We start from the raw sequence: 13,027 nt of genomic DNA on the forward strand, positions 1-13,027 counted from the left end.
TGGACAAATGGCAGTTATCAGGTTAAGACTGAGAGCGGTTAATACTTGCCAGGACCAACTGTTTTCACTGGTCATATAAGGACCTGTGAACAGGCTGGTTCTTATACTTCATGCTTGTTCTTATACAAAGGAAAATAGGTCAGACTGCCCCCTGGCCAAAGGCCTGGCGGAACAGCTCCGTCTTGCAGGCCCTGCAGAAAGATGTCAAACCCCGCAGGGCCCTAGCCTATTGTGGGAGAGCGTTCCACTAGGCCGGGGCCATGGCCAAAAAGGCCCTGGCTCTGGTCGAGGCCAGTCTAATTTCCCTGGGGCCTGGGATCTTCAGAGTGTTGTTGTTTGAGAATGTATTCTTAAGGCTGCAAACTCCTTTTGTTTCTGCCTACTCATCACATGCAGTTCTGGATTGACTTTCCCCATGGGGCAAAGGCCCCTCATTAGTAAAATAGTTGTGGTTCCTCCTCCCCTCCCCATCTTAAGCCAGGATGGGACTTGAAGTCCTGCCACATCTGGAGGAAACGTTGGGGAACGTTGGTCCTCCAGATGTGGCAGGACTTCAAGTCCCATCACCCCTAGCCACTGGCCATGCTGGCTGAGGCTGATGGGACTTGCTTTGCAGCAACATCTGCAGGGCCACAGCTTTTGCAGACCTGTCTTAAAGGTTTTCAAGGTGCAAGCCCATCACTGACCTCTTCTGAATGCAGGGCACACATTTTGACTTTCCATTTCTGGGATCAGCCAGCAGAAAAATCATTCCCGATATGACGGATTAAGTCCAACCGTTTCAAGAGCGTAGGAAGAAGGGCAGATCTGAAGGCAAGAGTTGAATCGGGATAGAACCTTTTGTGTTCTTGAAAGACTTGGGCTGCATTCAGGCAGCACTTCATTCCATTTTCCTGATTCCAGCTTCCTTACCTGGCAATTTCCACGTGTGATTTCATGCGGCAAAATCTGGGGAGGAATTCTGGCGTGGAGTTCTTTCCCGCCATTTGAAACGTAGTGTGACAAAGTGGTAAATTGACCAGAAGGCCATGGTTCCGTAACACAACAGGTAATGAATGATCCTGGACGAAGGAGTTGAGGGGATGCTCATTCAATTTGCAGATGACCCCAAACCCCGCTAATCACGCAGAAGACAGAACTGGGGTTCAGCAGTGGAGAACTGGGCCTAAACTAACAAAATGAATTTCAGGAGGGACTAAGGTAAGGTTCTGCACTTGGGCAGGAATAACCAGCTGCACAAATATAAGATGGAACACGTGAAAAGGATCAAGGGGTCTTGGACAGAGATGCTGTTGTGGCTAGCAGTCACAGATAGCCTGATCTTCCATGGATTTGCCTAATTTTCTTCTAAAGCCACCCAACGTGTTTCTGCCCATTTCCTCAACTTTGGGGTCAAATACCAGGCTACACCCTTCATTTTACCATCCCTCTGGAAAAAAACTAAGGCAGAATGATGGAAGCAACATCTACTTAGAACAGGCATCCACAAAACTCAGCCCTCCAGATGTTTTGGGACTACAATCCGCATCATCCCAGACCACTGGTCCTGTTAGCTAGGGATGATGGGAGTTGTAGTCCCCAAACAGCTGGAGGGCTGAGTTTGGGGATGCCTGACTTAGAGGAAAAACCAGATTACATCCAAGATTACTATCTTGGAAAATGGCACTACAGATATTAACCACATTTGCTTGGCGGGTAAGGGAGTATGTTTATTTTTCCATAAGGATATGCACCATAAATATAACAGCATCTGTTGTGTTGAGGAGGGTCCCAGCAGATCATCAAGACTTGTGCAGTCCAATGTGTGGTTTAATACACAAGCTGTCATTAGCTGGCATCCGGGAAAAGGGGTGGGGGGCAGCTGGCCAGACTGCATTTATTTGTTTGGTGAACTCACACACACATTTTTCAGCTCCGCACACACACAGGAAATAATCCGAATCATCCATCAGGCCATTCAAGTCAACGTTAGCCTGGCCGATATTGTTACAACGAGGCCATCCCTGGAGAGCACGAGGCGGAATCCATCAGGAAAGGAGCAAATCCCTTTTCGTTTCCATCCGTCCTGCTTTGCCGTCAGTTCCATCCCATCAGCATAAATCCAGATTGACGTCTATGGAAAGGAAAGGACAAAGAAGGGGGGGAAATAGCTGACGGAGAACAACAACATCGAAGATTCGAGTTCGGTTTCTGAGAAGCTCTCTAGGAGGCCGCAGTATCATGATGCTAAAACAACAGAAATAAAAGACTTGCAACATAAAGGGATCAATTAAAGGAAGGAGCTTTGAATAGAGATGGTGAGGATTAGCTTTGTACCCTGCGTGTAACTGTGTATGGTTCCCCCCCCCTCCTGGTTTGGCTGCAGCTAAGCGTCCTCAGGTTCCTTTGGTGGTCTCACGACAGGAGAGGGAAATCGATTTATCTCCAGGGCCCACAAGTATACAAACAACTGGATGGGGCTGGCCCACCCATTAGGCAAGGTGAGGCGACTGCCTCAGGCATCACGATCCACGGGGGCAGCCGATCCCAGTGTAGATCTTTATTCCCCCTTGTTTCTGACACAGATCTTCACTCGCCCTTTATCTCCTAGCAGGGAAGGGGGAAAACATTTTGTGATGTGCCTCTGGTGCCAAAATGTCTTGGAACAGGGTGGAATCTTTAGCTAAAATAATGCAAAAGGTCTCTTCATCACAGGCTGAAATACAGGGCAGGGCAGGAAGAATCAGGAGTGCTGAGGCGACGCTGCAGCAACGAGGCGTTCCGTGCCATCCTCCCAAAACCAAACCAAACCAGAAGAGGTGAAGCTTCAGACTGGTGCTACTGGGAAACAGATGCCTGACTTATCATTTTAATATCGCATTTAGGAGCTTCCAGATTACCTGTTTATTGAGCGTTTGTCCTGATGTGCTTGCCAGGAAATTAAGACGTTGCGTCAAAGCAAGTCTCACCCCACTCTTTTCCAGGGCATCGTCCCATCTTTTTCCTCATGGCAAGAAAGTCTCTTCTTCTTCTTTTTTTATGGGAAGCAGGCTGGTTGCACAAGGCTGTAACTGTACATGACCTGAATTTGCTGGTATGTGACTGAACCCCATCTGAATACAGGGGTGCCTGGGAGAACCCTCTTTTCCCATGGACAAAACCTACCAGGCAATGGAGGTTTTGTACTCCAGTGGAGTACAAAGGAATTTGCACTGTACTGAGTCAGACCATTGGTGCATCTAGGTCAGTATTGCTGACACTGACTGGCAGCAGCCCTCCAGGGTCTTTCCCCTGCCTGGGACTTTCTGCAAGCAAAGCAGGGGCTCTGCCACTGAGCTACAGCCCTCGTGGGAGAATCTTGTGTTCCTGTGTAATTGGGAGTAAGCCCCATTGAGTTCAATAGGATTGACTTCCGAGTAGACAGGGTTAGGGCTCCCGCTGGAAGTTGGCAGCCGGTTCTTCAGATCAAATCGCTGGCAAGGGTTGCCTTTGCAGAAAGGCAAGCAAGAGGGCTTTTTTAAAAAAATTAGATTTGGATTTTGCTATCACGGTCCAGTTAATTATTTTCTGCTAAGCAGACAAACCGACCAACTAGGCATCTGCCTTGATGCATGTTAGGGAGCATCTCCCCCTCCTGGCCAAGACGGAAATAAGAAAGGAATTAGGAAAGGAATGAGGCAAAAATTTAGAAGGGCCGTTTTGCTTAAGGAATAAGTAGGAGCTGCAACTGTTGTTGTTGTTGTTCCGCCCATCTGCCTGGTCTGCCCCAGCCATTCTGCTCAGCTTCCAACAAATTAAAACATTAAGCACAGTAAAACACCAAAGATTAAAAGCTTCCTGATACAGGACTGCCTTCAGATGTCTTGTAAAAGTCAGATACAGTCCTACCTCATGTTACGTTTGCTTCATGTTACGTTCTTTCAGGTTACGTCCCACAGCGACCCGGAAGTACCGGAAAGGGTTACTTCCTGGTTTTGCCACATGTGAACAACAGCGGCATAGCGTGGGTTGTGAGCACCCGGGGCAAGGCAAGTAATTTGCGCCCCCTAACCCGGGGCAAGGGAAGTAATTTGCGCCCCTAACCCCTAACCTGCCGCCGCTGCCAGCTTCTTCTTGCTGCTGCCTGGGCTGGTCGGGTGTGGTTCTCTCCCGCGCTCAGCGCTGCGCTGGGCGGCCGCTGCACTGTCCCTCCCCCAGATAGTCCCTCCCTCGCTCTCTCTCCACTCCGCACCGCAACGCACGCCTGGCACCCTCCCCCTCCACAGTGGGCTGCGACCCGGCAGCTCGGATCGGATTCGCACAGCCAGCACTGCAGTGAGAGAGAGAGAGTGAGCCAGGTAGGGGCAGAGAGCTGCGAGTGCGAGCGCCCCCCCCAATGTTGCACCCGGTGCGGCTGGCCCCCCTGCACCCCCCATGCTACGCCACTGGTGCACAAGCGCCAAATCGTGCCATGCACCTGTGCAGATACTGCGCTTCAGGTTGCGCTCTTTTCATGTTGCGAACAGGCCTCTGGAACAGATCCCGTTCGCAACCAGAGGTACCACTGTAGTTGTTTATCTCCTTGACATCTGAAGGGAGGGTGTTCCTCAGGGAGGGCACCACCACCGAGAAGGCCCTCTGCCTGGTTCCCTGGAGTTTCACTTCTCGCAGTGAGGGAACTAGCAGAAGACCTTTGGAGGAGGACCTCAGTGTCTGGCTGAACAATGAGGGTGGAGACGCTCCTTCAGGTATACTGGAGAACAGTATGTTGGGCAGCTGTGGGCAGGATTCGCTCATTGCAAGCAGCTGGACTAGATGAGTCTCGGGGTCCTTTCTAACTCTACAATTCTAGGGTTAGGGATAGGCCTCTGGCCTGATCGAATAGGCCACTTCTTAAGTGGTTTCTTCTCCTTAATCTCCTTTTCCCTGAAGAGTCTTTCGGGACATCTGCATGAGAACGTAAGAATAACCTGCTGCGTCAGGCCAGGGGCCACCCAGTCTAACATCCTGGTCTCAACAGTGGTTGCCCAGATGTGTGGGAAATCTCAACAGGACCTGAGCACAACAGTACTCTCTTCCTGTGCTTTTGGGCAACTGATACTCAGAGGCATTATTGCCTCTGACCAAGGAGGTAGAGCATAACCATCATGATTAGTAGCCGTTTGATAGCCTTTTCCTTCATGGATTTGTCTAATCTTCTTTTAAAATCCATCTAGGTTGGTGGCCATTCCTGCCTCCAGTGGCAGTGAGTTCCACAGTCGACCTACGCACTGCATGGAGAAGTACTTTCTGTTATCTAGCTTGGATCTTCCAACATTCGCCTTTGCTGGATGTTCACAAACTCCAGTGAGAAAGAGAGAAACCATTCTCTAGCCACTTGCTTCCACAACATGCATGATTGTATAAATGCCTATCCCGCCACTTCTGACTCGCAGAATTAAAAAGTCCCGAATGCAGAGATTGCTCCACCTGCTAACTTTGTGGCTCCTGCAAGCCTGGACATACCTCCTTGTTTTGTGCACGGATGGTGTTGTTCTGGATCCAAATTAGAGAACGCAACTGCTCTCGGCACACAGGGTGCAATATTCGGCTTGATGAGACGCAGCCCCCATGCGTCCAGAAACCAGGATGCGGCGAGCAAAAGAGCCACGGAGCCGGCTGAAGTTTCATTTCCTGATTCGACGGCTTGCCTCTTCCGCAGTGGGAACTCGCAGAGCAAAATCAGGATGTTTACTTTACCCTATCTGTTCTTTCGATCCCAGCCACGAAGCCTTGATTTTAGCAGAAGGCTGCTCTGCCCTCCCTTTCATAACCCCTCTGAAAGAACAAAGGCTTCCTTATCAATGGAATTAAAATCATGCCATGCTAAAAAAAAACGAAAATGAAAAAGGGCCGCGTTTCATAAAAGGCAGCCGGGCTCCACCAGCAGTAACCTTGAGCTGCCGAGTTCATTGGATATTTTTCAGGCCTAGAAATAGGGACATAGAAGCTGTCTGGCACAGAATCAGGCCACTGAGCCATCTAAGCTCAGTACAGTGGTGCCCCGCAAGACGAATGCCTCGCAAGACGAAAAACTTGCTAGACAAAAGAGTATTCTGTTTTTGAGGTGCTTCGCAAGACGAATTTCCCTATGGTCTTGCTTCGCAAGACGAAAACGTCTTGCCGCTAAGCCGCTAATAGCCCTGCTTCGCAAGACGAAAAATTCGCTAGACGAAAAAAACTCGCAGAACGAATTAATTTCGTCTTGCGAGGCACCACTGTACTATTTACAACAGGAACGGGGAAGATGTAACCCTCCAGATGTTCTCGGATTCCAACTGCAAGCATGACCAAAAATTGTTGGCATCCGAGTGTGCCTTCGGGTCAAACCACTGGGGAGTTTCGTGCAGCTGTAGAGTCCGATATGGGAGAGACATGTTTTGCTGCAACTGGGGCAGATGAGGGCATCTGGCTGCGCTGCTGCAGATGCTCAACAGCTTTTCTTGAAAGACCTACATTGGCTCCCAGTATGTTTCCAAGCACAATTCAAAGTGTTGGTGCTGACCTTTAAAGCCCTAAACAGCCTCGGTTCAGTACGTCTCCACCCCCACCGTTCTGCCCCACTGAGGTCCAGCTCCGAGGGCCTTCTGGCGGTTTCCTCATTACGAGAAGCCAAGTTACAGGGAACCAGGCAAAGGGCCTTCTCGGTGGTGGCACCTGTCCTGTGGAACACCCTCCCACCAGATGTCAAAGAGAACAACAACTACCAGACTTTTAGAAGACATCTGAAGGCAGCCCTGTTTAGGGAAGCTTTTAATGTTTGATGTATTATAGTATTATAATATTTTTTGGGAAGCCGCCCAGAGTGGCTGGGGAAGCCCAGCCAGATGGGCGGGGTATAAATAATAAAATTATTATTATTATTATTATTATTATTATTATTATTATTATTATTATTATTATTATTTCTTCTCTCTGCGCTCCTCCCAGCAGCCATTTCTGCTCTGGACACGACCTGACTGTCTGCGGTCATCTGCAAGGGATTCCCACACGGCGGCAGTGACGTCGCCAGCCTTCATATCCTGTTTGCAGACATTTTTGTAACACAGAGCCGGTCTGCCAACAGGCCTGGTGCCAGGAGCCAGCTCCCCGTAGCGCACGTCCATGCAGATCCTGCCACCTTCCATTCTGTGGGCATGACCAGGCCAGCACAGATGTCGCTGAGACAGGGGTGTAAACATGCTGGGGTGTTAGAATTCCTGCTCCATGATTGCAGTCACGGGATTTTTGTCTTTCACATGACGGTGCATATTTTGACTCCACAGAGTGGGAAGTGACGAAGACAATATGTTTGTGGTACTGTGTTCCGTGAAGTGGGACTATTGTCCTTTGTTCTTTTTCTCTTTGCTGTCTGATGCTAGAGAGAGAGGGAGCCATGTTGAAGTGCTCTGTGTATAAAGGTAAAGGGACCCCTGACCATTAGGTCCAGTTGTGGCCGACTCTGGGGTTGCGGTGCTCATCTCACTTTATTGGCCGAGGGAGCCGGCGTACAGATTCCGGGTCATGTGGCCAGCATGACTAAGCCGCTTCTGACCAGAGCAGCGCACGGAAATGCCGTTTACCTTCCTGCCAGAGCAGTACCTATTTATCTACTTGCACTTTGACATGCTTTTGAACTGCTAGGTTGGCAGGAGCAGGGACCGAGGAACGGGAGCTCACCCCGTCGCGGGGATTCGAACTGCCGACCTTCTGATCAGCAAGTCCTAGGCTCTGTGGTTTAACCCACATCGCCACCCGCGTCCCTGCTCCATGTATGTTTATATGTAATTAAATTAATTAGCCAAAATGCTGAGTTGCTGAGGTCTGTTACACATGATGCGCAGACTCTGTGGATCCCTAAGTGTGCCGGTGTCGGTTGGCATCGGTCGCTGTGATGTTTGGGCTGAAGAAAGCTTTTGAAGCTCCCGAACGAAAGACGAGGAGGGAGAGAACATGCCAGTTGGGCATGTGTCTCTGCCAGGGTCCTACTCGAGTGTAGGCCGAGCTCCTTACAACAGGGGTCGCTGAGACAGGGGTGTAAACATGCTGGGGATGTGAGGAATTAGGGGAGCACGTCTTTTTTTGAGGCTCTGCCCTGCCATGAGATAGGAGTGACAAACTCCTTCCCCTGCTCTCCCAGAATCAAGAGAGGCACGCAGAGGGCGGAGAAGAGGTTAGCTTCATGCTGGCGCAGCCTCAGATTGCTTGGGGGGAACCCTGGAGAGGAGAGGATTTAGGCAGCTGTGGGGAGGCTGGGACTCTCGATCTCAGCAGCTGTGTCACAGAGGCAAGACCTGCCAGAGATGGGTGCTGCGCTCATTAGGCCTGACACTGCAGATCCTGTTTTTGCTAATAAAGAGTTAACTCCATCTTGCCCAGTGTGGTTTACTGCTGGCTCGCTCCTGTCACCTGGAGTAGCACACAGGCATCATGTCTAGCAGCCTTGCCCTCCAACCATTTGTCTCATAGTCTTTCAAAGCAGTGTTGGGGCCTTGGAGCCGGCTCTCAGGACTCGAGAGGTGCGGAGGGCGGCAACACTACAACAGGGCCTTCTCTGCAGTGGCTCCCTGTCTGTGGAATGCTCTCCCCAGGGAAGTTCGCCTGACGCCTTCATTATACCGTCAGGCGCCAGGCAAAAAATGTTCCTTTTTAACCAGGCCTTTGCCTGACCTGATTGACACCCTGTACCCTTTTAAAATGCGGTTCTTTTTTGGAGGTGTGTGTTATTGGGTTATTGTTTTTACTTTGATTTTATATACTGTGATCTTTTATGTGAACTGCCCTAAGACCTCTGGGTATAGGGCGGTATATAAATTCAATTAACAACAACAACAACAACAACAACTCTCCCCCCCAAGACACCCCTCACTGTTTGTGTCTGACTCGAATGTGTCATTGGAACAAGGCCTTTTGCTTGTCTGGATGGAGGATAAAGGTATCTACTGTGCACAAAAGCTAGCCTACTGCGCTACAGAAACATTTCACAGAATCATAGAGTTGTAAAGTTGGGTTCCAAGGGTCATCTAGTCCAACCCCCTGCAATGCCTCGCCCAACAGCAGGCATGTATGTCACTTGCTCAGAAGGGAATGTGGCCTTTGAGCTGAGAAAGGTCACCCCCCCACCCGGTTTTACTGCTGTCTAAGCTAGTGGCATTCACCATTCCATGTAGCAGGGAGTTCCACAGTTTAAGCATCCCGAAACACATTCTCCTTGGACCCAAAAGGCTTGCAAGTGGGACCAGGCTGAAGGTTGGCAAAAGAAGGCTAAAGCAACCAACCTGCCATTTCTCAATCTTCCAGCTGTTCTCTCCTTTTCTTCAGATTCCTGATGCCGGGTGCTCTTTCGGTTGCTACCCAGGGATGGCAGCTAACCTCAGCAGCCGGTGACAGTAGGATCGGCCCCCGACCGCTTGGTGATGTGCAGTTTGGCCACTTCCTCTGCAGAGGTCGGGTGGATCCCAACCGTCTTTGCCATTTGGGAATAGGTAGCGCCACATCTACAAAGAAGGAAAAGGGATAAAATTGCGTGGACAGCGAAAGCCCTATCGAATTTTTCCTGCTACAGGATTACTGAATCAGCCTTTAATGACACATTTCTTTAATGACACATTTCCTCCTAGGAGCCAGAGCAATTGATCGCTCGTGTTTATTTCTTCTTTTACTGCAACTGCAAGAACAAAACAAACAAGTATGCAAGGAACTGTTTGGGCTGCAAAGAGGGAATTTTTTTTAAAAGGTTCCACAGGCAAGGAAATGACTTAGTAAAGGGAGAATTCAGTAATGTCAAAGGCCGAGTGAACAAGAAGCAGCTACAGTGGTACCTCTGATTAAGTACTTAATTCATTCCGGAGGTCCTTTCTTAACCTGAAACTGTTCTTAACCTGAAGCAGAAATCGTGCTCCGGCAGCGTGGCAGCAGTGGGAGGCCCCATTAGCTAAAGTGGTGCTTCGGTTTAAGAACAGTTTCAGGTTAAGAATGGACCTCCAGAACGAATTAAGTACTTAACCCGAGGTACCACTGTACTCTCCACAACACGCAATGTGCAATAACGTGTCTTGTTAAATCCTTTGCAAAACAACAGAAACAATCTTCATTTCCTATAATCCAGGACCAGGTTTAGGTTTGATGAGGCTCATAGCTACTGAAGGTAATGGGGCCCTTTATATATCCAGCTGTCAACAACAAATTGTCACTTTTTTGTGCTGAAAATATGCTATATGGTAATTTATGAATCTAACAGGTACCTAAAGCCATTTGCACATAACAAAATATGTATTTTATCAAAGTAATTGTTGAAAAGTCCATGCAGAATGCTAAGTCGATGCAGAATGCAGGCACCCTATATATTGAAATGAGAAAACCAGTGATATTGTAGGAAGCAGGCTGGCATTCCTTACATCATATGAGCCAACACAACAGAAAACATTGTTGCTGTACGTAGGTTTTATTTTATTTGTTTTTTATCTTATATATTGGGAATGTACATCTAGTTTTTCCCCCCTTTACATTTTTTTGGGCCCCCCAAGAGAGTGGGGCCCTAAACTATAGCTTGTTCAGCTTATACATAAATCCAGCACTGCTATCATCCCATGCAGAAACTTAGCTTACTTACTTAGACATTACTCCTTTCAGACGCTAGAGAGCAGCAGTTACAAGGAAAAGGAACCTGGCCCCAGGCACCAGGAGAGCAAAGTTTCTCCAGAATGGAAATTTACCAAAATTGCTTATCTCCAGGAGCGCCTTCCCCCACTGTCCGCAAAAAGCACCGCAGTCCTTTTTTAGCAACAGTTTAAAGTAATTAGACCAGCCTCTCCTAACTTGTAGTTCACTCCAGATGTGGTGAACTACAACTCCCCAGTGGCGTAGCGTAGGGGGTGCAGGGGGGCCGGCCGCACCGGGCGCAACATCTGGGGGTTAGGGTTAGGGGGCGCAAATCCATGGGTTAGGGGGCGCAAATTACTTGCCTTGCCCCGGGTGCTGACAACCCACGCTACGCCACTGCAACTCCCTGATGATTGGCCATGCTGGCTGGTGCTTATGGGAGTCTCCAGCAACATCTGGTTGGGGGAGCCTGAATTTAAGAAACTCAGAGGGTGGGTAGAGCAAATCTGCAAAGTTTAAAAGTTACTTTTATTTTATTTTATTTTAAAGCCACTTCTTACAACGCAACGTCTACTCAGTGGGACTGACTCCCAGGAAAGTATGCACAGGACTGCACTTTAATGAAATCAAAAGATGCCACAATTCAGTTTTTATTTCATTTTAAGGAACTGTTATTTTTAACCTAAGTTTTTTGGGGGTATATTTTGAGGTATGTTTCCCCCCAAATATATATTCCTTTCGTACGGTATTATGGACAGAGAAACACATCACGACATTTGGAGATGTGTGAATCTTGAAGGCACGTGTTTCAGTTTGAGTACTGTTTTTGAGAAGCGCCAACCAAACTCCTCCGCTATCCCAGCCTGTGATCAATGACTCTCCAGCTATTTTGGGCTATAGGACGCTTGGTTCCATAAACTCACCTCCTGTGCCCTCTAAGGTAAAAGGTAAAGGACCCCTGGACAGATAAGTCCAGTCAAGGCTACTATGAGGTTGTGGCACTCATCTTGCTTTCAGGTCGAGGAAGCCGGCATTTGTCCACAGGCAGCTTTCCGGGTCTTGTGGCCAGCAGGACTAAACCGCTTCTGGTGCAATGGGACACCATGATGGAAACCAGAGTGCATGGAAACGCTGTTTACCTTCCCGCCGCAGCGGTACCTATTTATCTACTTGCACTGGTATGCTTTCGCACTACTAGGTTGGCAGGAGTTGGGACAGAGCAACAGGAGCTCCCTCCATTGCGGGGATTCGAACCGCCGACCTTCTGATCAGCAAGCCCAAGAGGTTCAGTGGTTTAGACCACAGCGCCACCCTCATTCCCTGTGCCCCCTAACCCTATAAAAAGCATTATTCAGAATAGGGCTTGCATGAACCACTAACAAGATCGAATTCAAAACAGTAACAATTAATTGCACGCTTATTCAAAATCCAGAACTTTTTAGTTTAATTAATGCAACAAAACTGATGAATCTGATCCAGTCTGATAATCGTTTATACTGACAGTGCCCTACTGCTGCATCCTTGTCTCTTAGCACCCTGCTAGGTAACCCCACACTTTCCAGGAGTTGGGACCCCCTCAGTTCTGATGTTGCCAAACTGCAATCCTCACCAACTCTGCCTATTGGACCTGCGTGAAGTTGAACAACATCAGGAGGGCTGCAGGTTCCACACCTCTGGTTTAGTGAAACCAACACCCCACCCCCACTGTGGACGTGGGTGGACCTGTGGGTTAAACCACAGAGCCTAGGACTTGCCAATCAGAAGGTCGGCAGTTCGAATCCCTGCGACGGGGTGAGCTCCCAAGGCTCGGTCCCTGCTCCTGCCAACCTAGCAGTTCGAAAGCACGTCAAAGTGCAAGTAGATAAATAGGTACCTCTCCAGCGAGAAGGTAAACGGCGTTTCCGTGCACTGCTCTGGTTCGCCAGAAATGGCTTAAGTCATGCTGGCCACATGACCCGGAAGCTGTACACCGGCTCCCTCGGCCAATAAAGCAAGATGAACGCCACAACCCCAGAGTTGGCCACGACTGGACCTAATGGTCAGGGATCCCTTTACCTTTACCCCTCTGCCACGGTGGAGACTTTAAAGGAAAATATGACCATTCTCTCCAAAGCTTTGATGATTCCTCCTGCAAGCCTCCCCACAAAACATAATCAAAAAAAGCTTTTAGATTCCCCCTCCAATCTCTTTTAAAAGAAAGGCTTCTGCATATTTCAGCGATCATTTATTATCCTGAAAACATAAAGCTTTTGCCTTTGCTGCACTTTGAAGAGTTAACAGCTGCGTAGCAAAATGGATTTTTTTTTGGAGGAGGGCTGTACGGTTTGCCAAGAAACATATTTCATAAACATAAATGCAAGAAACCTGGTACATCCGTCACTAAGCCCAACATTTTATTAATAAAGAAAAGCCATATTTTTTTAAAAAAACGAAAATCTAGGAAACGAGA

At 48.6% G+C, this 13,027-nt stretch overlaps 1 protein-coding gene across 1 annotated transcript in view; it reads right to left on the minus strand.

Annotated features, from left to right (window-relative positions):
- Positions 1-1,683: 1,683 nt before the first annotated feature.
- Positions 1,684-13,027, minus strand: part of TXNRD2 (thioredoxin reductase 2) — a 69,280-nt gene continuing 57,936 nt past the window's right edge. The window contains exons 17-18 of the mRNA XM_081842804.1: positions 9,255-9,473; positions 1,684-2,113 (exon numbers count right to left, since the gene is read on the minus strand). Coding sequence (XP_081698930.1) covers positions 9,350-9,473 — 124 coding nt within the window. The 3' untranslated portion in view covers positions 1,684-2,113; positions 9,255-9,349. The remainder of the gene's footprint in view (positions 2,114-9,254; positions 9,474-13,027) is intronic.

This window comes from Podarcis erhardii (assembly GCF_964252035.2).
Source record: "Podarcis erhardii genome assembly, chromosome: 15".
NCBI lineage: Eukaryota > Metazoa > Chordata > Lepidosauria > Squamata > Lacertidae > Podarcis > Podarcis erhardii.